This window comes from Miscanthus floridulus, chromosome 1, assembly GCF_019320115.1.
Source record: "Miscanthus floridulus cultivar M001 chromosome 1, ASM1932011v1, whole genome shotgun sequence".
NCBI classification, from domain to species: domain Eukaryota; kingdom Viridiplantae; phylum Streptophyta; class Magnoliopsida; order Poales; family Poaceae; genus Miscanthus; species Miscanthus floridulus.
Window position 1 is genome coordinate 151,866,660 of NC_089580.1, and position 24,938 is coordinate 151,891,597.

The 24,938-nt window shown below is 43.9% G+C and overlaps 2 protein-coding genes and 2 long non-coding RNA genes across 9 annotated transcripts; 3 read left to right on the forward strand and 1 right to left on the reverse strand.

Annotated features, from left to right (window-relative positions):
- Positions 1-13,855: 13,855 nt before the first annotated feature.
- LOC136544119 (transcription factor bHLH162-like) lies at positions 13,856-16,406 on the forward strand. 2 transcript variants are annotated; one of them, XM_066536388.1, is made up of 5 exons: positions 13,856-14,076; positions 14,215-14,528; positions 14,676-15,104; positions 15,677-15,736; positions 16,274-16,406. In XM_066536388.1, the coding sequence occupies exons 2-5, from the start codon at positions 14,295-14,297 to the stop codon at positions 16,292-16,294; spliced, it is 744 nt and encodes a 247-aa protein (XP_066392485.1). In that variant the 5' UTR covers positions 13,856-14,076; positions 14,215-14,294; the 3' UTR covers positions 16,295-16,406. The 2 variants fall into 2 exon arrangements, with proteins under 2 accessions (XP_066392485.1, XP_066392490.1); XM_066536393.1 differs by lacking the exon at positions 15,677-15,736 and having other exon boundaries at positions 13,856-14,528; positions 16,274-16,398.
- On the reverse strand, positions 16,010-24,453 carry LOC136544053 (uric acid degradation bifunctional protein TTL-like). Of its 4 annotated transcripts, none has more exons than XM_066536348.1 (7): positions 24,317-24,453; positions 18,653-18,928; positions 18,429-18,502; positions 18,158-18,212; positions 17,966-18,067; positions 17,311-17,467; positions 16,010-16,540 (listed from the first exon to the last, which is right to left on the reverse strand). In XM_066536348.1, exons 1-7 carry the CDS (start codon positions 24,350-24,352, stop codon positions 16,152-16,154), a joined length of 1,089 nt encoding a protein of 362 aa, XP_066392445.1. In that variant the 5' UTR covers positions 24,353-24,453; the 3' UTR covers positions 16,010-16,151. The 4 variants fall into 4 exon arrangements, with proteins under 4 accessions (XP_066392445.1, XP_066392438.1, XP_066392432.1 ...); XM_066536341.1 differs by having other exon boundaries at positions 16,010-16,615; XM_066536335.1 differs by having other exon boundaries at positions 16,010-16,615; positions 18,378-18,502.
- Positions 19,255-20,254, forward strand: LOC136497960 (uncharacterized). The gene is made up of 2 exons (XR_010769473.1): positions 19,255-19,723; positions 19,858-20,254. It is a non-coding gene; the product is annotated as an uncharacterized lncRNA (long non-coding RNA).
- LOC136497967 (uncharacterized) lies at positions 22,860-24,280 on the forward strand. 2 transcript variants are annotated; one of them, XR_010769477.1, is made up of 3 exons: positions 22,860-23,087; positions 23,469-23,521; positions 23,976-24,280. It is a non-coding gene; the product is annotated as an uncharacterized lncRNA (long non-coding RNA). The 2 variants fall into 2 exon arrangements; XR_010769482.1 differs by having other exon boundaries at positions 24,022-24,280.
- Positions 24,454-24,938: the final 485 nt, after the last annotated feature.

The window sequence follows — 24,938 nt, forward strand, 5'->3', positions numbered from 1 at the left end:
GGGGCTTATTTGAGCCCATAGAGCACCTTGTCAAGCTTGTAGACGTGGTTTGGATACTTGAGGTCTTCAAAGCCTGGTGGTTGCTCTACATACACCAACTCAGATAGGGGGCCATTGAGAAATGCACTCTTCATGTCCATTTGATATAGCTTGAAATCATGATGAGCGGCATAAGCAAGTAGAATGTGAATTGATTCTAGCCAAGCCACTGGTGTATAGGTCTCCCCAAAATCTAAGCCTTCAATTTGAGTGAATCCTTGAGCCACCAACCTTGCCTTGTTCCTTGTTACCACACCATGCTCATCTTGCTTGTTGTGGAAGACCCACTTGGTTCCAATCACATTTTGCTTGGGCCTTTCCACCAAGGACCAGACTTCATTCCAAGTGAAGTTGTTCAACTCCTCTTGCATGGCTATCATCCAATCTGGATCATCAAGTGCCTCTTCCACCCTATGAGGTTCCAAAAGAGAAACAAACAAGTAATGTTCACAAAAACTTGCTAAATGGGAACATGTAGTTACCCCTCGTCGAATGCTCCCCAACATGTTATCAACGAGATGATCCCATTGAATGGATTGATGCACTCTAGGATGTGGCACTTGAATTGATCTTTGGATGGGGCCATCATCGTCATCATCATGGTCATGATCGATTGGGGAATCACAACCATGAGCTTGTGGAGGGTTGACTTCACTTCTTTCTTCATTATTGAGTTGAGGTTGAGCTTGCTCATTGTTGACACCATCTTCATGAGAATGACCTTGTGCTTCATTTGATCTCCCATCTTGATTATTTCTTGTTGCGGAAGCTTCACCATGTTCATTTGATGAAACATGATGAATGGTTGGATCAAGATCATCATGCACGACATGGTCTTCATCTTCGTCTTCGATGGGCTTTACTTCACCAATTGCAAGCTTCTTGATTGCTTTGTGTGTAGCTTCTTCATTACCTACAATCTCAACATTGACTTGCTCCTTTTGAGAGCCGTTGGTTTCATCAAAAGTTACGTCTATCGCGATTTCAATCAAACCGGTGGTTTTATTGGAAACACGATATCTATGTTCGTTAGTACCATAACCAAGCATGAAACCTTCATCAACCTTTGGTGCAAACTTAGAGCTTTTGGATTTCTTGTTAAGTATAAAATACTTGGATCCAAAAACTCTAAAGTAGTGCACCTTAGGCTTTTACCGGTTAGAAGTTCATAGGCAGTCTTTTCTCTTTTCTTGTGAAGATATAAGTGGTTGATGGCATGGCATGTCGTGTTGACCACTTCCGCCCAATAGTTGGTTGGAGTCTTATACTCATCCAACATTACTCTTGCGGCTTCTATGAGCGTTTGGTTCTTCCTCTCCACAACACCATTTTGTTGTGGAGTGTATGGAACCAAAAACTCATGCTTGATTCCTTCTTCATCAAGAAACTCTTCAATGTTGGTGTTCTTGAACTCTGTCCCATTTTCACTTCTAACTCCCTTGATTTTGACATCAAACTCATTTTGGGCTCTTCTTGCAAACTTCTTAAAGATACCTTGGACTTCACTCTTTTCACGCAAAAAGAATACCCAAGTGAAATGAGAATAATTATCAACAATTACAAAACCATATTTATTATTGCCAATGCTTATGTAAGCGATGGGTCCAAATATGTCCATGTGAAGCAACTCCAATGGCCTTTTGGTTGTCACAACATTCTTGATGGGATGTTTAGCTCCAACTTGTTTTCCTGCTTGGCATGCGCTACAAATCCTATCTTTCTCAAAAGAAACATTTGTTAGTCCAAGGATGTGTTCGCCTTTTTGAAGTTTGGCTAAGTTCCTCATCCCAATATGGGCAAGTTGGTGATGCCATAACCAACCCATGCTAGATTTTGGCATTAAACAAATCTTAGGATTTACTCTATTTGATGTGAAATAAAAAAAAGATAGAGTTTCTCTTTTAAATGACCCATAAATACAATAAAGGAATCCTCCCTTCTATAGACTTCCACACCCTTATCCGTAAAGAGACAATTGTAACCCATCTCACAAAGTTGTGAGATGGACAACAAATTGTATCTCAATGAATTCACAAGTAATACATTTGAAATGGAATTATCATTTGATATAGCAATTTTACCCAAACTAAGGACTTCTCCTTTTCCATTGTTACCAAACACAATATTCCCACTTTGATCATGACTTGGTTGGAATGATGTGAACATGTCCTTCTCTCTAGTCATATGATTGGTGCATCCACTATCCAACACCCAACTTGTTCCACTGGAGGAATATTCCTACAAAGACAAATCAAGCTTTCATTTTAGGTACCCAAAAAGATTTGGGCCCTAGGAGGTTAGTCACATAAAACTTGGGCACCCAAACACTTCTCATAATTTCCTTTCTCTTTTGGGCACCAACATACTTAACCACAATCTTGCCATCCTTGCCCCAACAACACATATAGTCACTAGCATAGCACCGTGGAAGTGGTGCTTGTGGCATGGGGGCCTTGGATTGCTTTGTCTTGATTGTCTTGTTACTTGTAGGTTGGATCTTTGGAATATAGACCTTGTTGTTGGCCTTGCATATAAGCTCATCAAGAGCAACGCCCTCATTGAACTTCACACAAGGCACACCATTGATCATGTCCCTTCCATTGGCCTTTTCATCATACCTATTGTAGCCAATGCCTTCCTTGATTGATGGGTGCCTTGATGACTTGTATATAGTCTTGTTGGATTGCTCTTGACACTTGCACCCATTCTTCAAGATCATCTTCAACCTATGAATCTCCTTGTCTTTCTTCTCTAACTCAATAAGGTTAGTTGTATATGCATTCACATCAATTTTATAGCATCTTTCACAACCATTACTAGTGGAGACATTAGAGTCTTTGATTGCCTTAAGAGAAGTTGAAGTGCTAGCCCAAAGAGTACTATAGTTTAGCTCAAGATTTCAGTATTTTTCTTCCAAGCGTGTGAGGCTTCCTTGAGTTATACTCTTCTCATTCTTGAGGCTAGCTACTTGATCATTAACCGAGGAATGTTCCTTAGTCAATTTCCCAATTGAGTCATTGGCTAAAGATAATTTTACGGTTAACTTGTCAACCTTCATCTTTTTCTCGGCGATAGATGCTTCAAGTGCAAGGTTTTTCTCTCTCTTGAGTGATTATATCTCCTTGCAACTCTAAGCATCTATCCCTCTTCTCTAATTTCTTCATTAGTATTTTTATTTTAGTGAAGGCCTTTTTACCAAATTTCTTTATCATGGTTGCTACAATTTCTTCTACGTTCTCATCACAACTATCATACTCATCACTAGAGGGATCGGGTGTAACATGTACCTTCTCCCCTTTTGCCATGAGGCAAATTGGAGTGTAGTAGTCATTGTCGATGAGGTTGGAGAAGAGCTTCGGTGGTGAAGATAGGTTGGGGAAGAGTTTTGGTGGTGAAGTTGAGTCAGGGAACATCACGGTCGATGAAGAAGAGTGGTGGATGGCGATGTTTGTGGCTCCCTTCTCCTTCTTCTCATCATCACTTGAGTCACTATCATTTGACTCCCATTCTTCCCCAAGATGAGCTTCACTTCTCTTCTTGCCTTTGTTCTTCTTGTCTTCATCCTTGTCATGCTTGTGCTTCTTCTTCTCATTAGGACAATCGGCTATGAAGTGACCGGTTTGACCACATCCATAGCAAAATCTCTTTTTGTACCTTTTCTTTCCATCACCATAGGTCTTGCGGTTGCTCTTCTTCTTCATAAATTTTCTAAGATTTCTAATCACAAATGCAACCTCTGCATTAGAATCTTCTTCTTCACTTGAGGAATCATCCTTTGCTTTCTTCTTCTTCTCTTGACTTAAACCTTGACCTTCATGTTGTTGAGTTGCTTTAAGGGCTGCACTCTTGTTGTATCCCATTGCATTAGAATTTTGATTGTGAGCATTGATTGCATGTTCATCTAGACACTCATGATACTTTAGTTTTGAAAGAACTTCTTAGGGTGTCATCTCATCATAATCGGGCCTTTCCATGATCACAGATGCTAGCATGTTGTTCTTGGCTCTATAGGTTCTCAACAACTTTCTAGCAACCTTGTTGTCATCCCACTCGGTGCTTCCAAGAGCTCTTATGCGGTTGACCAATGCCATGAGCCTATCACACAAGGATTGTGTTGTTTAATTTTGTAAGAACATGAATCTTTCCAATTCACCATGAAGTAACTCAATGTTGCCTTTTCTTACACTTCTATCTCCTTCAAATGACACTTTCAATGTATCCCAAATTTGTTTTGCACTTTTCATTTCATTCACTTTTCTAAACTCATTCGGAGCTAGGCTTGACACAAGCAATGCTACGGCTTGTGCATTTTGATGGAGGTTGTGCACTTCTTCTGGAGTTATCTCTCTATCTTCATCGGTAGGAATCATCACGCCAACATCCACAACTTCCCAAAGTCTTGCGGCAATAAGATGCATCTTTATCTTATAAGACCAATCGGTGTATCTTGTTCCATCAAAGTGAGGTGGCTTGCCAATGTTGACAGACGAAGTATGTAGTGTTGAACCTTTTATATACTCCAAAGAGACAAGGTTACAAGTAAAGTATCCAATTTGGTACTATTACAATATCTAGTACAACTTGTAATCTTGATGTGTACGCCTTGATCTTATGGGCCGGGCCACCTCGGATGGTGTGGACCATGTACCATCTTGTGGTACCCGGGGGTATATCCCCCACAGCTAGTCCCCAAGCGCCATGTATTCTGATGCGACATGCCATTTTAACCTTCTCTGAACAGTGAGGCTTGAGTTCTTGACATCTCCGACCACCGTTATCACCGGAGAAGTAGGTTGTCCAAAGAATGTATGGTGCTCTTAAGAAGAAAGAAAAGATTTCTATCCCGGGAAGTGTGCCCACTTGTATTTCTGAAAAGAAATGTAAGTGCGTCTTGAAGCGTAGTAGCATCTTTGATCATCAGAGCATAGTGGTCAAAAAACAAGCACATTCACCGCAAGGTGAAGTGTGCCCACTTAGTCCCCGAGCCTGGTAGTAGGTGATGTAGGCACGTGGTGCTAGGGTCTAAAAAGAATTCCTAGTTAAGTTGAGAATCCAGTCGTCGTACAGGCGATATGAGATGCATCGGCAGGTGCATCGTACCGATGTAGTCCCTGAGCTTGCTGGAAAGCAAGGTATGAGCCTTGTAGCAAGGTCTAAACAAGAAAGAATATCCCAACTGTATGCGAGTCGCCAGTCGCATGTAGTTGAGACGCAAAGTTCCTAAGCTGTGGTCGGAGAGTGGTCGAGGCAGTCCCCGAGCACAGGTCAAGGAGTGAGCGATGAAGTCCCCGAGCTATGGTCGGAGAGTGATCGAGGCAGTCCCCGAGCATAGGTCGAGGAGCGAGCGACGAAGTTCCCGAGCCGTGGTCAGAGAGTGATCGAGGCAGTCCCTGTGCGTAGGTCAAGAAGCGAGCGACGAAGTCCCCGAGCATAGCTCGAAATTCCTGCAATATAAATATGTAGAATGGTAGTACATGATGTACAAAATAATAAATTATGGAAAAAAATCAACGGTGAAGAAACAACGCTCAGCAGTCATTTGCAAATGAGCATGATGTGATAAAGCAGTTGGTGCTTTGTAAACATCAGTGTTAATGTGAAGTTTGTGTTTATACTTAATATAAACCACCTGACCAGTTAGTATGTAGCTGAGTCTCCAGCCCTAGCTAGCCCGTGAACCATAACGCGGGGCGCGGAGCCCATGCACGTGTAGGAAGAACAAAGCGTCGCTAAGGAGCCGCTGCCGACCACCCATAACGCAGAGGGCAGATGCTCGTGCACGTGTAGGGAGAAGCCAGAGACAGGGCCATCTCTGTAGGCATCGAGCGTCAACATGACTGGTCGAGGATTTGCATTAAGTATAGATGTATGTTATATTTAAGATGATATACATGGACAAACATTATTTGAAGAATAATCATGACGAGGACGTTGTGGAGAAATGTCATAATGAAAATTGTGTTAAATATAAATATTAGAAGTGTACTTATCTTTGATAGAAATTTGGTCGGCGGTGATGAAGTTGTCCGGTCCTCGAGCTTTCCGACCTGTCGTCATGACGGTGGTTGCGGTTGTCGTAGCGTCGTTCTTCGTGGCAATCATCATTGCGACGTGGTCTGGTGATCGATGTGGTTGGAGCTCGGCAGAGCCGCTCGGGACGTGGTCTGGTGGTCTGGTGGTCGGAGCTCGGCGGAGCCGCTCGGGACGTGGTCTGGTGGTCGGAACTCGGCGGAGCCGCTCTAGATGTGGTCTGGTGGTCGGAGCTCGGGGGAGCCGCTCTAGACGTGGTCGACGTGGTCTGGTGGTCAGAGCTTGGTGGAGCCGCTCTGGACGTGGTCTGGTGGTCGGAGCTCGGGGGAGCCGCTCTGGACGTGGTCGACGTGGTCTGGTGGTCGGAGCTCAGCGGAGCCGCTCTGGACATGGTCGACGTGGTCTGGTGGTCGGAGCTCAGCGGAGCCGCTCTAGACGTGGTCTGGTGGTCGGAGCTCAACGGAGCCGCTCTGGACGTGGTCGAGGCGGAGTCAGAAGTCCACCGAAGGATCTAGACGAGGGTCCGAGTTCTCATAGTCATTATTGATCTCATGGTGATGAAAGCCGTGCGTCAGCAGCAAGGAAATATTCCCGTATGCATGCTTGTTCGTGACGTCAGCTTGTATGGCTCGATGCGGCTCGCTTGATGGCCTGACGTAGCTCGCTAGTCAGGTCAGTCGGCTTGCTTGAAGGCTTGGATCTTGTCGCAGCTTGTTTGATGTTGGTTGATACAACGGTACATAACCATGTACGTATTAATTTCCAAACAATCATGCATCCGTGCAAACTGATCCGTACGGCTGACCAGCTTGCTTTGCACGACCTCCTTGCTGGCTTGCCATCGTTCGGCTACTTGTTGCTAGATACGCCCAGTCGGAGTTCTAGCTCCTGCCAAAAATAGTTACGTAGATGTAGACACATCCAATATATATTTCATAGAATAGTTAATTGAAACAGGAAACACGACTTAGCTTGTTCCATATTGATATACGTGACCCACGCATGTGCATACTTGCATGCAAGCCGAAGGATAGTTACCATCCTTAGCGAACTGCATGGTCTTGTAGATCGGATCGTAGGCCTCCCTGGTTTGCTCGATTGGATTTTTCTGTTATCTTCTTGGTCAGCTCGACGTGGTTGGATCAAAGTTGATCTCATAGATGATCGTTGCTTTGTTACTCCGTGGATGTACCGCATCATGCACGTGTAGGTGTATACACGCACGCAAACCTCTGTATTCAATTAGCTTGCATGTCCTTTTATCTTGCTTCTTCCTTATTGGCTTGTTGTTCATTCGGCTGACTCGTTGAAGTAGGTGGATATGCTAGGTCGGAGCTCTAGTTTCATGGACGCATCTGGGTCTTGAATCGTCGAGAACCCAGCCAAGACTTGGGCCACCGCCTGACTCGGAAGCCAGTACTTGGGCGTAGGCTGGTCTATTGCAAGTCGAAATCGGACTCAGCTGGCACGACAGTTGTACCTTGTATACATGGTGCTGTAGATGCACGTGGTCGGTGCTGACTTCGGAAGCAATCCAGGAGAGCCGGAAGTTGATCGGTCAAGTCGCTACAAAGCGTGTAGTCATGAACGCCGATGGTCACGGACCTAGGTGAAGTCCCAACACAAGATGGAGGGTTGCCGTCGTGAAGCATGGGTTGCCGCCGTAGTGGATTGATTCCGTCGCCGAGTGATATCAAGCCTGTCAGGCTTCTGAAGCACGTCGCCGTAGGAAGTCAGGTTGCCACGAGCGGCGTCGATCTTTAGATCCCATCTGGTTCACCATAGATCAGCGCGCATGATCCCCTAAAGGGGTCCCATACCTGGCGCGCCACTGTCGATGAAATATGGTCGGCAGTCCACCGAGGGGGGTGCCCGTGGTGGTAGATTGTCGGTAGACGGTGCGTGTAATCAGGAACCAGATGGTGACACAGGGCGCAGAGACAGCGATTTAGACAGGTTCGGGCCATCTGGTCGACGTAATATCCTACGTCCTGTGTCTTTGGTGTATTGTATTGAGATGTATACAGATTAACCTGTCCTCTAGGGGACCCTTGTCTCTCCTTATATACTCCGAAGAGACAAGGTTACAAGTAAAGTATCCAATTTGGTACTATTACAATATCTAGTACAACTTGTAATCTTGATGTGTACGCCTTGATCTTACGGGTCGGGCCACCTCGGATGGTGCGGCCCATGTACCATCTTGTGGTACCTGAGGGTATATCCCCCATAGCTAGTCCCCGAGTGCCATGTATTCTGATACGACATGCCATTTTAACCTTCTTTGAATAGTGAGGCTTGAGTTCTTGACATCTCCGACCACCGTTGTCGCCGGAGAAGTAGGTTGTCCGAAGAATGTATGGTGCTCTTAAGAAGAAACAAAAAGATTTCTGTCCCGGGAAGTGTGCATGTTCCCTTTCCATGAGCATGTTCACCGGCTCCAATATCACTAGCGGCATCTTTATTTGCTTCATTCTTGTCACTTGTTGTATCATTCTTACCACTTATTAATCATCAACCTTCTTGCTCAATTCTTCCTTCATCTTGCTCATCTCATCTTGCATCTTCTTCATTTCATCTTAAAAGAACTTGACTTGAGCAGCCATCAGCTCTTCAGCTATTTTCTTGGCCATCTCGACGGCAATGGCTTGCATCTTGTCGGACTCCGACATTATTTCTTCTTACGCGGTGAAGCGCTAAAAGAAGACATTGCTCTGATACTAATTGAAAGGATCTAACAATGCCTAGAGGGGGGTGAATAGGTGTACCTAAAAATTAACTACAAATGCTAAGTCTTGGCGATTGGGTCGGAACTCCCGACGTCGTCAGAAGTTCTGGCACAAACATCAGCAGTTCTGACGCCTATGTGAACTACAAAAGCAGTGTCAAATTTAACTTTGCGGATAAATAATCTTACAACCCCACTTTGTTGTGGTTTGGTGAAGAGGTTGGGTCACTCCCTTGACGCCGTAATGCCTCCAAACCATAGATCGAGTCCAAACCCTAAAATGAAGTTCAAGAGAGAGACAAACCAATACAAGTAATCTCTAGCAATCACAACGACAAGCACATGGGACACAAGGATTTATCCTAAGGTTCGACAACCCCACAAAGGAGCTCCTACGTCCTCGTTGTTGAGGTGACCACAAAGGTCGGAGTATATTCCACCTCCTTGCCTCTCTCAAGGCGGCCACAAAGGTCACTTAAGCTTTCCACTAAGAAATCAAAGGGTAATACAAACTTCCCAAGGCTCTTCCATAAGATGGAAGCTCTTGGGCAACACCTAGCTGGCTAGGGGCAAAGCCCCAAGAGTAATAGATGCAAAATCAACTAGCTTGATAAAGAAATCAAATGCTCAAGCTTTCCAAAGTGATTCTCTCACTTAATCCACTCTCCTTTCACTCAAAACCCTAAGGAAATCGAAGATTGGAGCAAAGGAGGGAGGAGAGGGGTGCCTTTCTTGCTTGGGAGTTGTTGGGACGAAGTTAGGTCAGCTGTGAATGAGTCTGTCATGGTTAGAAGTGAAGAGAGGGTTATTTATACTCTTAGTAGAAATCTAACCGTTCAGATCTATGTCGGAAGTTCCAATGTAGATCTCAGGACTTCCGATGTTAACATAAAGCACTGTTCACATAGGGTCAAAAGCCCGCGCGTGCAAGTCAATGTTGGAACTCCCGACAAACGTCGGGACTTCTGACGGTTGAAAATTCCGACGTACGCTGGGACTTCCAACGTGCGCAGTTAGACAACCAGCCAGCACCGCTTCAGGTGTCGAGACTCCCGACAAGGGTCGAGACTTTCGACGGTCGGAAGTTCCGATGAACATCAAGACTTTCGACAGGTGCAGACAACCAGCCAGCAGAACCACAGGTGTCGGGACTTCCGACTTGGGCCAGGACTTTCGACTGTCGGGAGTTTTGACTCACATGGGGACTTCCAACGTCCACAGTCACTACGCAGGCTAAGTGACTGGGTGCCAGGACTTCCCACATGAGTCGTGACCTTTGAGGGTCAGGAGTTATGGCTTACGTCGGGACTTCCGACATCGACAGTCACAGAAAAATATTCTATGTGCTTGTGAAGTGCTAGAGTGTCTCTTTTTTATTTTATTTTTATGCTTGAGCACTCTATCTTCCTCAAACCAACTAAGTCTGCATCCCTCTTTATAGTACGGTGGATCCTAAACTCAAAAATAAAAATAAAACCTTTAGAGAGCGTTTTGAGTTCGTCCGCCTTTACAACTTCAAGAATTGAGGGATACCATTTCATCTTTATCAACTCTTTAAATCTTTCATGGGACTAATAGCTGCAATATATCTCATTAAAATCATATTAGTCCCTAATTTGGATGTCATCAATACACCAAAACCCACAGTGGGGGCAAATGCACTTTCACCCAGGCAAGCCCCGGTGCATAATCCCTATTATTCTGCACTTTATTTTATGCTTGTGCATTAAGTTTTAAGGAGTTAAATAAAAACCACTTGCATATATATATATATATATCATTACCATATGAGTCCTATTAGTATGTCAGGATCGTGTAGATTGCTCTGCTATAGGACCCGGTAGAAGTTAAGTGATTACCTGTCACTCGTGAGAGATAGGAAAGATATTATTGTCATTATTATATTACTATCAGATGGAATATATATGAATGATAATTGGAGACCGGACGGAATGGTACTTTGGATCTGGACTTGGTTAGGCATTCGAGCGAGGCTTGGGTTGCATTTGTTCCACCTATGTCGGTTGAGGACCATCCATTGTTGTGGATGGTAGTCAGGTCACAAACTTATTATCATGAACACATACTTGCTTATGGGAGAGGGAAGGCTCATTACGCTCTTGTCGTGGGTTCTGGCACTTTCCGGACTGACTGATTAGAGGCGGGGAAAGGTGGAGGTCTAAGCTCCATATTGAGACCGGCTCTCAAGTGTGGGGGCTTGGAGTCCAAGTTTGGACGGGGACCTGGACCCCGTGATAGGAGTGGAATGGGTTGGTCTTGTTTGTGCCTAGGGTACAAGCGGGACATGTGTTTCGAGGTACCTAGCTAGGATACATTGATTCACGAATCGTTGTTTCTGTAAGACGTTACGACCGGTCTAGCACCGTAGTAAGAACTAGAACTTGAAAGGTGATAAAATGGTTCTGATTGCTTACCACCTGCTTGAAAGTAGCATATGTGCTTACATAGAATGGTTAGTTAATGAACTAATGATGACTGCTAATAAAATTGAATATAAGGACTCACGTTTAGTAATGCTTCCGTAGATGCAATAACCCACAAGCCAAATAAGCCTTGCATATCCTTGGAGTCTTTTATTTTCCTCCTATCGGGTAAGTCTTGCTGAATATAATCGAGTACTCAGGGTTTTATTCCCCCTGTTGCAGGTGATCGGAGGATACTTAGAGCTGACTCTTGTGTGTGAAAACCTCCTGGTGGGCTCAGAGAGGATTCCTTCACGCTACGACTGTAGTGTTTATTTATAACCCTCACTAAAGGTTTTTATAAGAAAAGATGTAAAATCTGCTAGCATCTCTTGTATATAAAAGTCCACTACGTTAATGCTCCACCATATCATTAAATTAATCTTTGCTTCCTCTGTAACTCTGATAACATTGTTATATTCCGCTGTTATAATCAATCGAGGTAATATTCTGTTACTGTAATAAAGTGATGTAAGAAATGACATAAGAATATTGTAAGTTGTATTCTCTCATTAATGATCTTTATGAAAAAATATGGATTTTCGAGTTCTCTCTTAGGGTGTGCTCGACGGAACTGCGTAGTTTAGTGTCTTCTCTTGAGTACTTAGTGTCTAATGAAAGACAAGTACTCCTGGGAGACATTAGATTAGACGATTCTGCCACAAGTGCCCACACAAAAAATATATGTCGTGCACTAATTTCAACTCTACTTCAGACTAGACCCACCAGGAATCTTCGGTGACCCCATTAGATAGCTTCGGGGCCACCAGATTTCTCCGGTGCTCTCTGAGTCTTGTTTCTTCGTGTCCACTTGTTCACCCTTTGCTTGATTGATTTCTTGAGCTTATTGGATGTCTTGTAGGGTCTTCAACACACCTCTTTTATCTTCTTTTGAGGTGTTGATTGCTCGATATTCATCGTAGCCTAACTCAAGTCCATCTTTGCACCGTTAGAACTAGTGTACCTTGTATACCAGCAAACATTGGTAATCCTAATGGTTATGTTGTCAATAAACGACCAAAATCACTAGGCTCTTGCTAGGGTCTATGTCTCTTACACAATAAAAATCGGTCCAAAACCCCTTTTCAAAAGTGGCTAAGTCAAATGGATGTCCGCCTTGGAGAATCCTCAATTTTTTTGCACGGCTAGCCTTTTAAACATATTTTTCAAGACCTTTTATTCTCACTTTTCAAACACCATTCATCTTATGCATGACATGCACTTCATCAAGCAAAATGACACTAGAGAGTCATCAAGTAAAAGAGCATTCACTCTTGTTGATAATACGGCTATCTAACGTATCAACCCAGTCATTTTTCATCCTCTAATTACCTTATTACCCGTTTAAAGCAAAATATATCTTTATACCTTTGCCTTGGGCTATGCATTATGTTTTCCATCTCGTTCACCAGCTCAACTCTCCAAGTCAACGAATCATTTCTTTCACATCTCAAATGAAAATATTAGTCTACACAAAGTGCTGTCATTACTTATCAAAATACAAATTTTGACACTATTTTCTATAAATCTAGTCAATTTTTTTAAATGACTCCTCGATGAGTGAGATGTGCATTTCTAAAAAGGAGGGAAGCAATAGCCACAGTGCGACCCAATCAGCCGTCCGGGTCTGCCGAGAAATGCTCAATACAACATACAGTATTGGTGATCTTAGGTGCGAAAAGATACCAAATACTCCTAGTGAGGTGCCAACCTTACAATGCATGATAGCTTCAAAAGGAAGCGTCATAGTGTTTTTTTTTTTTTTTTGCACATAAAAAAGAAAGAAGCAACGTGTATACACAGCAAACTTTATCTCACATGTCTGATGTCTCTCTTTCTTTCTATTGCTATCTCTGTAGGCACCACTGCCACCCTTCATGCTACTGCCTTTTAATTTGCTCATCTCTCTTCCATGATAGTAGCTTCACTCTGACGTGGCAAGACGAGAGCGCGTTGGGCCTGGCCTGAGTCTGAATGCTGCCGGCCGGGAGCAAGCGATGGCGAGTCTGACGCGCGGGGCAGCAGCTGCCCTGCAACTGCAAGCGTTATCTGCGGCGAGTGGTGGCGCAAGACGCCGCAATATGCAATGGCTGGCCAGCCTTCCCCATCGTTGCCGGCACGCGCGCGCGGTCGCTGGCAGCGAGCGGCCGGCTGACCCGGACGTGCACACGTACATGCAAACAAATACACGTACTCAGTTAAAAAAACGCGCGCACGAACCACGTACGTACGTACTCCTACGTCACAGTGGCTTGCGTCAGCGGAGCCACGCAAGCCGTGCTCCCGCTCACTATGTGACATACGACTGCATATCGGCGATGACACGTCTCTGCCGCAAGCTCTGCATGCGAAAAAACCGTGCGTCAATAAGCGCTGGCTGCATCTAGATATAAATGCATGTGTCAATAAGCGCTGGCCCAGGCCAAACGCCAAAATATCTCATGCGTTCATGCGTGTACGTCCCGTTCGCTTCGCTGAAAAAACAAATCAAAATACTGTTCTGACTGATTTGTTACGAGAGAAAAATACTATTCTAACTTAAAAAAACTAAAAAAAAATGTGGAAGCATTCTGGTATATCGGTAAAGTATGTACATCATGAACGACGTGTGTCGTCAGTCTACACATCTTGCTATAGCCCTAGCCGGTGACGGTGAACTTTCCCAATCTATATATAGCTAGACTAGAGATCGCTTTATCTGTACAGTACATAAGCAGGCAACATATGTGCTTTTGTGCAGTGCAGGTACAGAAGGAGCTCGGTACGAGCCAACCACATCTAGACCCCTCCCTATCTGTACGCACAGGCATCACCATTAGCTTCGCCAGTTGCGCTGTTTCATAGTATTAGATATATGCCTGCTGGTGCATTTCGGATTGGCTTTTCACAATTCAGACAGATTATTGGCCATTTTTAGCCTGACGACCTTTGCAGTTCTCGTGGCCCAGATCTGTCGGACTGTGACAGTCAGCACTTGATCAGCACGGGCAGGGAGAGGCTGGGCTGTTGGTGTGATGAACACTAATAAGAAAAACAGCAGAAGCGGCGGTACAGGGAGGAGATCAAGGAGCAGGAGCAACAACAATGGCAGCAGCAGCACCGCCACCGGCACCGGCACCGCCACAACGACGACGACGACAGCTATGGAGAGGAAGGAGATCGAGAGGAACAGGAGGCTGCACATGAAGAGCCTCTGCTTAAAGCTCGCCTCCCTCATCCCCAAGGAACACTGCTCCTCCAACTCCAAGGTATACATTGTTCTCTGCTATGGTATTGTGTCCTTGCCTGATGACTTTTTTTTTTGAGAATCTTGCCTGATGACTTTTGAGTATTCACGGATTACAAAATTAAAGAATTTCTAGATGATATAATTGTTTGTATGTATGTATATATAGGACGCGATGACCCAGCTGGGTTGCCTGGACGAAGCGACGGCGTACATCAGGAAGCTCAAGGCGAGAGTAGAGGAGCTGCAGCGCAACAGGAGCTCTGCGCAGCTCTTGCTTACCAAGAAGAGAGGAGAAGACTACGACGGAGCCGCCGTCAGAACAACTTCTTCCGGCACGGGCACGGGCACGGCCACCGCGGGGTCGTCGTCGTCAGAAGAAGCCGCCGCCGGTGCAGCAGAGGAGGAGCCGGCGGCGGTGGTGGAGGTGCGGCACAGCCACGACGGGTCCAGCCTGGAGGTGGTGCTCATCAGCAGCGTGCGGCGGCCGTTCAAGCTGCACCAGGTGGTCACCGTGCTGGAAGAAGAAGGCGCCGAGATCATCAGCGCCAACCTCTCTGTCGACGGCCGCAGAATGTTCCACACCATCCACTCCCGGGTACATATACCTCACACTGTGATTTTCTATGTAGGATAGTGGGGAAAAAAATTCGGTGCACCATCCTGGCGTGCAGACCTATTTGAATATGGTGACACGTGTTCCAAAAAATCGAGGTTTTCACTTGTTTATTTTTAAAGTATTCTGATGAGGTTTTAGTTGTCTATTTTTAGAGTCCGTGCGTTGAATTCCCTAGGACACGTGTCACCAGCACTGCACCCAATTTTTTTCCGGATAGTGACAAAAGTTTGGGATCCACGTAGTATTCAGCTGTATGCCACTACTGTTCTCTTCTTATTTAGGCCACACACGTCTTCCCTAGCCTTCAATAAAGTCTTATATTTTTCTGTTTTCATTTAAAAAAAAACACCTGATCCACTCATCGGTTGTGGTCATTGTTTTCTCTAAAGCCATTTACAAATAGAACTAAATAAACTGATGTCTCCATACGTCTGCATGTTTTCTCTCTGTCTTTGGTAAACATAAAATCACCCAACAAATACTAAAATTAATGTCTGCTATACAACTTCTAACTTGCATGCAATTCCATTTCTTTCCCTTGGTAACTGCAGGCCTTTAGCTCAAGAATAGGCATAGAAGTTTCAAGAGTTTCTGAAAGACTAAGAGCATTGGTATGATACTGAATCGATATACATATATACATGTCCCAAAAGTATATGACCTATAGTAGTAGTAGTAGTAGTAGTTACTATCAGTATCTCTATTTGTTATCTAAAAGTTTTCCATGTCCAATCTCCAACATATATTTCCGTAATACACTTATTTGGTGTCAATAAATATACTCTTTTGTATAAACTTAGCCAAACTTTAGATAGTTCGACTAGATCAGATAGAACTAGAATTGCATTCTTTTCTAGAAGGGGCAGTATCCGGCAGTATATATCTGGTAAAAAGATTGACATGACAATATTATTAAAAGTTTAAAGGCTGCTTACATGGATACAGATTATTATCACAATGGCAGTGTCAAGTTTACATAGTTGTTTTGAACATCCCGACAGAGGTAATTACACGTAAATTAACAACTTAGCTTCCACGGTAAGTGGTGAATGAGAAAGGGGAATGCAAGAGAGGAACATGAAAATGCTCTGCCGTCTGGTTCTCCTTGATCTCGAATATGATGCTGACATAAGGGAAGAACCCTGCAGGCGAATACTTGCGAGTGTTGAAGCTTATGCGGTAGAAGCCAGGAGCAATGTTGTCGACGATGTCCATCAGCTGACCACTGCGTCCATCATTGTTTGTAACTGAATAGCCTAGAGTTGCCCATCCGCTGAAATCCTTGTTGCTGAATGATGGAGGAGCTGAAGAATCCTTCCACATCTCCAAGTGAACTTCGATTCCAGATGCAGGGGATCCACGGGCAGTGTCTAGCACATGGGTTGTAATGGGTGGCCGACTTCGGTTGGAGCTACCTGTAATTTCAGGAGCTTTATTGGCGCAAGGCTGAGGGAGAGCTCCAAGATGTGCTCCAATAATCCGTATGCGATCTTTTTGAAAATTTAGTTGGTGAGAAAGAAGAGTAATCCAAGTTGTAAACGTATAGCAAATAATTATAATATGCTAGTAAAGCACATGAATCAATGAGAATGAGAATGAAAGTATAGAATGGTGATGGAGACAGATCAACTGTTAACGCTCGATGTCCTTTACAACAAAATTCCCATTCAACAACACAAGTCATTATAGTTTACTCATGGCTGTGAACTATATGGTTCTTGTTTCAAAATATTTCTTGCAAAATGATGTGCATCAATATTTTTCTTCTGTTTCTATTTATTAAGAGAAAATTCAATTAGACTATTGCAACTAGCAAACAAGATGACAATAAGAAAAACTTAGCACTAACTCAAACAAATATTCATTTTTAGCATTACACAATATTGTGACTGCTAGTCAAAATAGATCACAAAAGTACATGCCCTACTATAAGAAGGCGGCAAACAAATTCCATATCCAGCTGCTCACTCAACAGTAGCTAAGGTGAATGAAAGAACAGAAATTCCAGATAAGTAAGAATTGAACAAATTTGACGGCGTTCATAGTACGCTATATGGTGTGGACATTTTACTCTGTGAACATGCATACAGATGTAGGATAGATATAACAAAACTCACAAACATGTAAAGTAAAAAAGGGAGACATTTGTTGTATAACCTACAAACGGACAGAGTGGAATTGATACCTGCTGCTTTATCTGATTGGGTGGCAGGGCCTTCAGTTGTAGTGGACGGAACAGTAGGCTCCGATGAGAAAAGCTTCGCAAGACGTAGTTCAGTTATCTTAAGTTCTTCCTGTGCTGCAGCCTCAAGTTCAACAATTGGCCTATTCGTGTAACGCCTCTGAAATAGGAGGATAATACCGAGGGCACTATAAGGATACAAGGAAATATAGTGTTTCAATCTTTGAGTTAATGCATGAGACGTGAAGTATGCTGCAGCTTACAAAATGTAGTATACCAAGGAGGTAAGGCTAAATATAAGAAATATATATGTCCCAACAGCATCAGGGATAATAAACATCATTCAAGACTTTAGTTTTGACTAGGTTTGAGATTCATGTGGAGCTTTTATTTTCATAAAGAAACTACAGATATGTGGACGAATGGTCTTATTATGTATTATCATCAATCCCTAAACAACAATACATGGGTGTTTTGACTTCGCTGAAAGTCCAGACAATACAAAACCTCATTACACAAGTCAAAGGCATGGACAAAGCAAGGATCCAAACATAGTAATATAAGTTTTGAGTCGTTCTCGAAGTAGAAATTCCTTGCAAAAATACCAAAGTGCAGAAAACAGACACTGAAACTGAAGATGAACATGACGTATTCATACCTTAAGCTCAGCCAAGACCTCAGGCGCAGTCCTCCCAGATGCGCAAATCATGAACACGAAGCCAAACTTCTCCCTGTACCTGGCATTCCACTCTGCCAGCTCCTGCAGCAGGTGGGACGAAAAAAAACTAAATTAAGTGGTCCGGAGTTTAAATATGATAGACGCAAGGAAAGCTGAGAGCTGATGTAGCACCTGGGCCGTCGAATCCGTGGCTGTGGAGAGCGCCGATTGCTCCTCCTTGCTCCACCTAATAAACCAGAAAGGAAACAGAAATTACCAACACAGCGACTGGTGCCATTTTGTTTGTCCTGTGCCATGTTGAGTGAAACGATTCGCAAGTTCAATTCACTGATTTTATTAACAATTAAATTAAACTGGCCATGACGCAGTGTCAGGTGAACACTCCACCGACTTGAGTGGATAGGAGGGTGGTGACTGGTGAGAGGGCAAAAACTCCACCCACTTGGAGACGGATGGGGAGGTGGTTCCGATCGCCGGGTGCGCCGCGAAGGCCTCGAGCCATCCGTTGACATCGACCTTGATCCGACCCAGCGATGGGTCGTAGCGCGCGCACGGGCAGCAAGCACGGCATCAGTACAGCAGGAAGCGAAGGTCCGCGGGTGGACAGAAATTTAAGTAGGGATATAGCAGGGAGGTAGAAGAGGCGACGGCGAGTATGTGACACACCTCGTTGAGCCAGATGCGTCGAGCGGCGAGGAGGGCGTCGGCGAGGGACGCGAAGGGGGAGGCGGCCGCCATCGCGGCGGCGAAGCGGCGGCTGCCGTTGACGCGCAGCACGTCCTCCGCGGAAAGAAGCATCGGCGCGGCCATCTCCGCCTCGCAGGCGGCCAATTCGACAGCGCAGGGAAAGGGGGAGTGCGGTGGGGATTCTTCTGGTAGGGGCGGTGAGCCCGTGAGCGTGATCGATCCAGTGAAGTGGCTTGGCTGTCTGTTCCTGCTCTCCTAGGGAATCCAATCCTATGTGATCAGTGATCCCACGCACTGCGCACTGGAAATTTAAAAGCCAAAAAGATGGCCAGCTCCTCCGAACGAACCAGTGGCCACGTCACCCAAAATGTGCCCTTCCATTGGATCTCGATCTGTGTGGCCACGATTTGCTGAATCAGCTTCCAGCGAAATCAGCTTATTGCATGAATCTTGTTTACTTTCTGCTCCTCCTCTGTAGACATCTGCTCCTCCTCTGTAGAAATTTTTTGAATCTAGCTTCCGCTCCACATTTTACTGCCCAGATATTTACATCGGCACATCGGCTTCTGCCCGATCCGGCCTCACCAACCTTCTCTTCCGCACGTCTTCCTACTCTTCGATCCCTCTCTCCCGACGCCGTCGGTGCCACGCCTCGAGCGGCCCGACCACGTCGGTCGCCGGCCCTCGGCGCCGCGGTGCCCAGCCTCCTCCTCCTCCACGCTCCTCTCCCTCCCGAGACCCGACGCGAGCAAGGCGGCCGTGTTCTCCTCGCCGGCGTTGTGCCGTCCACGACGCCACTCCCCTCGTCAGCTCCGCGACCGTGTTCTCCTCGCCGGTGTCGTGCGGTCCGCGACGCTAGCCGAGATTGTGTTGCCGCTTCCGCCGTTCCCCTTCGTTCCCCTTTTTGGCTGACGTGCTACGCCATTTGCCGGAGTCGTCGGGTCCCAGAAGGACGGCCGGCTCAGTTGCGGCCACAACCCTAATAGTAATTCCGCCGTCCTTCCCCTCACCCTTTCTTCTTGGTTCGTCGCCAGGTTCAGTTCTTCTCAGGTTAGGTCTCCCATTTTCCCTTCCGGTGTACTCCTCATTCATTTCCTTGTTCTAGATCTGGATGATTTCTTCTTCCAATTAGCGATTAGTTCGCTCATTCGAATTCTTGTTTTGTTGATGGTGATGTGCTACAGGTGGCCCTAGGTGCTTGTGGTGGAAGTCGTGAGGGGCCGCGCGCGCGCTGTCCTGCTCTGCGTTTCTCACTCCGGCCAGAATCGGAACAGCGGTTCAATGGTTGAACGAGCTGCCCTGCATCTCTGACTCCTTTTCTTATTGTTTTCCTATCCCGTTCCTGAGCTATGTGCCGTGCCTGGAGGAGCTGCATGCTCTTTCTTTTTCCTTTTTACGTTTGTGTTCTTCCTGATTGATCTTGTATATTCTATCAGAGTTTGGGTTTTTCGATGTGCTCCTTCAAATTGATTTTTTGCCGCATTTGGGTACTGTTCTCGTAGTCATGAATAGTTCAGATTGGTTCCTATGTTTCTTTATACTTGATTCGTCAAAATAATTCATTGTACATTTTTAATTACATATTAGATTGATCTGTTGGCTCATCAGTGTTGCTTCATTGTGAACTGCACCAAGGCATTGCAAAATGCTATATCATGGTCCCTGCCCTTCTCCCAAACCAATAGGTGCAGGTGCTAGGTGATATGTCACAGGCATCAGGTCAAATATTATTGTTTCTTATCCACGCCATCATGCTCCATATATATGCCCTTTACCTAGACACAGATTCATATGCATGGATATAATTCTAAAATCATAGATTTGGTGGTTCATACAGTTTATTTTTCTGCATTGCTATATGCATGGATATAATTCTAAAATCATAGATTTGGTGGTTCATACAGTTTATTTTTCTGCATTGCTATTTGCTCATATGTGATTATTACAGATATGGTCTGTTGATGGTTTAGCGATTGTTTGACCATGTTCCTTTTGTTATTTTTTTACAGGGTTCAGGTTTGCGGACACAAATAGTTCCAACAGCCTTGTCTTTTCAACAGATTCTCGTTTCAGAGCATTAGCGCCAGGCTTGTATTTTGCCTTCACTTTTTTTTCTCTCTTCCTACATAATATATTTGTGCTGTATGAATGAAACACCTAGGAGCTTATTAGCTTGACACATGCATAGATTTGGATGACAGGCCCAGAACCAAGAGTCCAAAGGAGTAGGTAGGTCGCCAACTCACCATTGAGCCTAAACGTTTGTTTTATTGCTTGCAACTGCCCTCGTTATTTGTCTAAAACAATAGCCAAAGAACCATAAATATAGCACCAAAAGATAGCTGGACGACATTTTGTGTACACCGGCTTAGAGATCAGCTACCGTGTATAGCTTTTTCACTATAAAATACTTATCCCAATTAAATCTTAAGAATGTTTTGTTTTCTGATAATAGGTACCTTAGTTTTCTTTGACATTTTCATATCACCTCATCGAATGCTTGGTACAACAAAGAGGAATAGAGCGACCTCAAAGTACACTAGAATTAAAATTACAGTGTGGTTCTCTTTGTCAGATTCGTATCCTTTATGTCGTAGGATTGTAAAATTCACCTCTCCCTACTCTATATGCACAGTGGTAAACCATGTGTTTCATCATCAAAGATACCCAGTTTAGTACACCTTATAACATTCAAGCTACAGTTCGTTTGACATATGAGTTGTGCTTTCGGCTCACTTAACACCATCCAAACCGAGTTGCATGGTTCTGGTGCAATGGTTTTTACTCAACATTTAGGCTACACTTCCTTTGGAAATGTTGGAAGCAAAAAATTAGTACCATGTACAGGGCTTATAATGATATATGATATGCATGGATCTGTTGGAGAGCTTGTGCGTAGGTGCGTACCAATCAGTTCTTTTGAGGAAACATATAAGTTGGTGACTTTCTTGTACTTTTGTCCAATCTGTAATTTTCTATGTATATGGTCAGATACTCCTACAACATGATCAGGTGGTGATCTACAATATCTGATGATTACATCATAAATTATGTTTAACTTTTACAGCAATGATCTCGGGAGATCTTTCCTTCTTGTGTTTTTCTTTTTCTAGAATTGAGCCTATTTTCGGTGAGTTCCGTTCTTAATGTTTGACTGATTTGGTGTGTTCAAGTTTTATTAGAGTCAAATTGGGTTTGAACCCATTCCTGGTGAATTTTGGACAGCCTCTGTTTGTACACTACATACTATTGTGCTTTTGAAACAATGGTTTTCACATACACAGCAATAGCAAAAGCAGCACTCTTCTAATTTTTAGAGCCGTGACTCCTTCCCAGCAACAGTTACCTACTCATTGTCCTTATCTAATTTTCCCACCTTTTATTGGTTTTTTTTTGTGAATTTGAGAGTTGTTTAGTCAGCAGGCTTATGTACTGTTCCGAAACTTATTGAGAAGCAATAGTTGCCAGGCTGTTTTGGTTTCTCAGTCTAGCTGCAATGCAGCGTGTGCTGTTCCTCCGACCACCAGATAGCTGCTGACTGAGTTTGGACAACAAGTTCAATCCGCTGAACCTGGTAGCTGCATCTCCTTTCAGTGTTTTAGTCATCGGGAGTAGTAGGATTTCGGTGGCTGCAATCTACCAGGAAAACATCAGTTGTAGCTAGGCCAATATTATCTATGCACTCCATAGCTTGTGTAACAAATTTGTACTATTCTGGAATTCCGAATACAGGTATCTTATTTGCATTTGCTTTTTTCAGTTCCTAAGTCCCATGAACCTAGACAAAGGAAGTTATCAGTCATGGTTGATCCTATCCGTTTTACCTTGAATCGTTGCATCCATTGTAAAATGCTTATCTACTTTTACCTGTTTAAAACTGAAAGCTGAGTGCTGATCAGGTACTTCTTTGCATCCATCTAGAATCCACTGTTCTCTATTTTCATACATAAAAATAAATGTATTGTCTTCTATCTCCTGCTTGTTTCAAAGTTCTGCTATACACATATTAGAGGTTCATACTATGATAGTATAAGTCTTGAATTTCCATCGGTAGTTCTACATTTGCCTACCACATTAACAAGCAATTTATCCATTGTAAGCTTGGGATCAAAAGAACAAAATCAATGATGCTTTGTACATTCATTAAAATATTGTGTTTCTTGTGCTTACTCACACTTAAATTTGAAGCTCCCTCTTCATGACACTGCTTAACTGCTAATGTCGATTTATTGTACAGAGTATTGCTTTATCTGGTTGATCTGCTATTTTTTTATAATGCCTCTTCTGAGAAGATTACATTTTAAGTTTACATAAGCTAGCCTTGTATCTTGCTTCCAGTAATTTGTTAACATGGTGGTACACTCTATTTTTTCAGAGAAACAAGAGGCAGTGAGGAAGCTGATGGAGACCTCAGGTATCTATGAATCTTTTTTCTAGATCTCTGAATGTCTTCCCTCCTAATGCTACAGCTGTCATATCCTCCATTGATTATTATATGCCTTTAATACGTTGGGGCTAAAGAGAATTCAAGGTGTAGTTTTTTTAGAGCAAGGTGGTGCTGGAGGTTTTGTCGGTATCAAATTGAAAAATCCTAAAATGAAACGTGTGTGTGCTTCTATGGAATAATTGCATTATGGTTCTACCTCTGCTTTCTATTAGGTAACTAAAGGTACCTGTACAGATAAAAAGCGGTATGCATTTCCATCAATTTTGTACCATTAAATGGTGCATTAACAACTGTGTTCCCTGGACTAAATATAGTGGCCTGATCCTATTCATGGCTGCTGATATGCAGGTTCTTTCCCTTATCAAGATCTCGGGTTGATGATATTTGTAGCTCATTCTAAGGTATCCTGTTTCTTTGATGTTAGGTTCTCATAGTACATGCTCATTTCTTTTTATTAATCTTACATATAGCGCCATGATCCTTTTCATGGACAAGTGCTCTGCCAATTTGAGTTTTTCAATGGTTCTTCCACAAACATACCATGTCACAATTCTTTGACTGCCTCATCCAATAAGAGATTGAGAAATGTATCATGATCCGTGTTAGGATTCGATTCCTATATTTTTTTAGATTCAACGCTTTTCCTTGTGTTCTATTTTTTAGATTTAAAAGGAATATATATCAACTGAGTTTAGGATAATAGGTACATTTAACTATGCCCAGCTTTACCCACTGTTAACATGATTTCACCATGATATGATATTTTATTACAATCTAGGTTTACCGTACACACATTATTCTTCAATTTAGTTTGCAAACAAATAATAGTACTAAGTCCTATTTTTTGCATTTCAGTATTGGCAGCCATTCATCAATAATTTAACGTACTCACTGATCACAGCTTGCTAAGAGAACTTCCTATTTACATCAGCACCATCATGCATCGCCTATCACCAGACCTTCACCAGCACCACCACACATCAGCAGCGCTACTACCACCGAAGACAACTATTTGTGTACACCGGCTTAGAGATCAGCTACCGTGTATAGCTTTTCCACAATAAAATACTTATCCCTGTAATATATTTCAATAGACCTGTATAACCTCTGAACGTGCTACCGCGCGACCGCGCGGAATCGCGCGCCAATCGACTAGTTATTTATAAGGGAAGCTAATGCGATGTGATCTCACGCACTGGAACTTTGGGTCGAAAGAAACGACGAACTGCCATCCAAAGGCTAAGGCCATGTTCGGTTGCAGTGGAACCAATCCAGGAGGGATTGAACCAGGGGTACGTGTGTAGCGAGACTGACCATGGCGAGTCCTCCACAATTCGCACTTTCGCAGGTATGTAAGATCTTGTGCCGATGCCGTGGGAGGACCTAGCGCCGCAGCCGTCGCGCTCGCCTCCGCGGGATTTGTTCCATGACTCCAGAGCAGTGGTTTCATTCCTGGTGGGGTGCGGCCGTATAAGCAGGTATTTGCAGGCGGGGGAACGGCTGTATAATCGAAACAGACCCGGTATACAGGGCTTCACAGGCTAACTGAACACGTAGCTCTATTTTATACAGCAAAGCAGCAGCCGGAACAGTTCCGGCCAGGGTTAAGGCTAAACGAACGGGCCAGAATTGATCCACAACCGAACATGCCCTAAAGAGAAATGATACTGTAATCACAAACCACACCGGTTATCAATCAAAATTGTAGCTTCTATTGATTCCTTTCCAATGAAAGCAGGCCAACTACGACCTGTTTAGGACTACTCCACTCCAAACCTGTTTCAACACCCCTCCCGGCTTAGTGAAGAAGATCAGCAT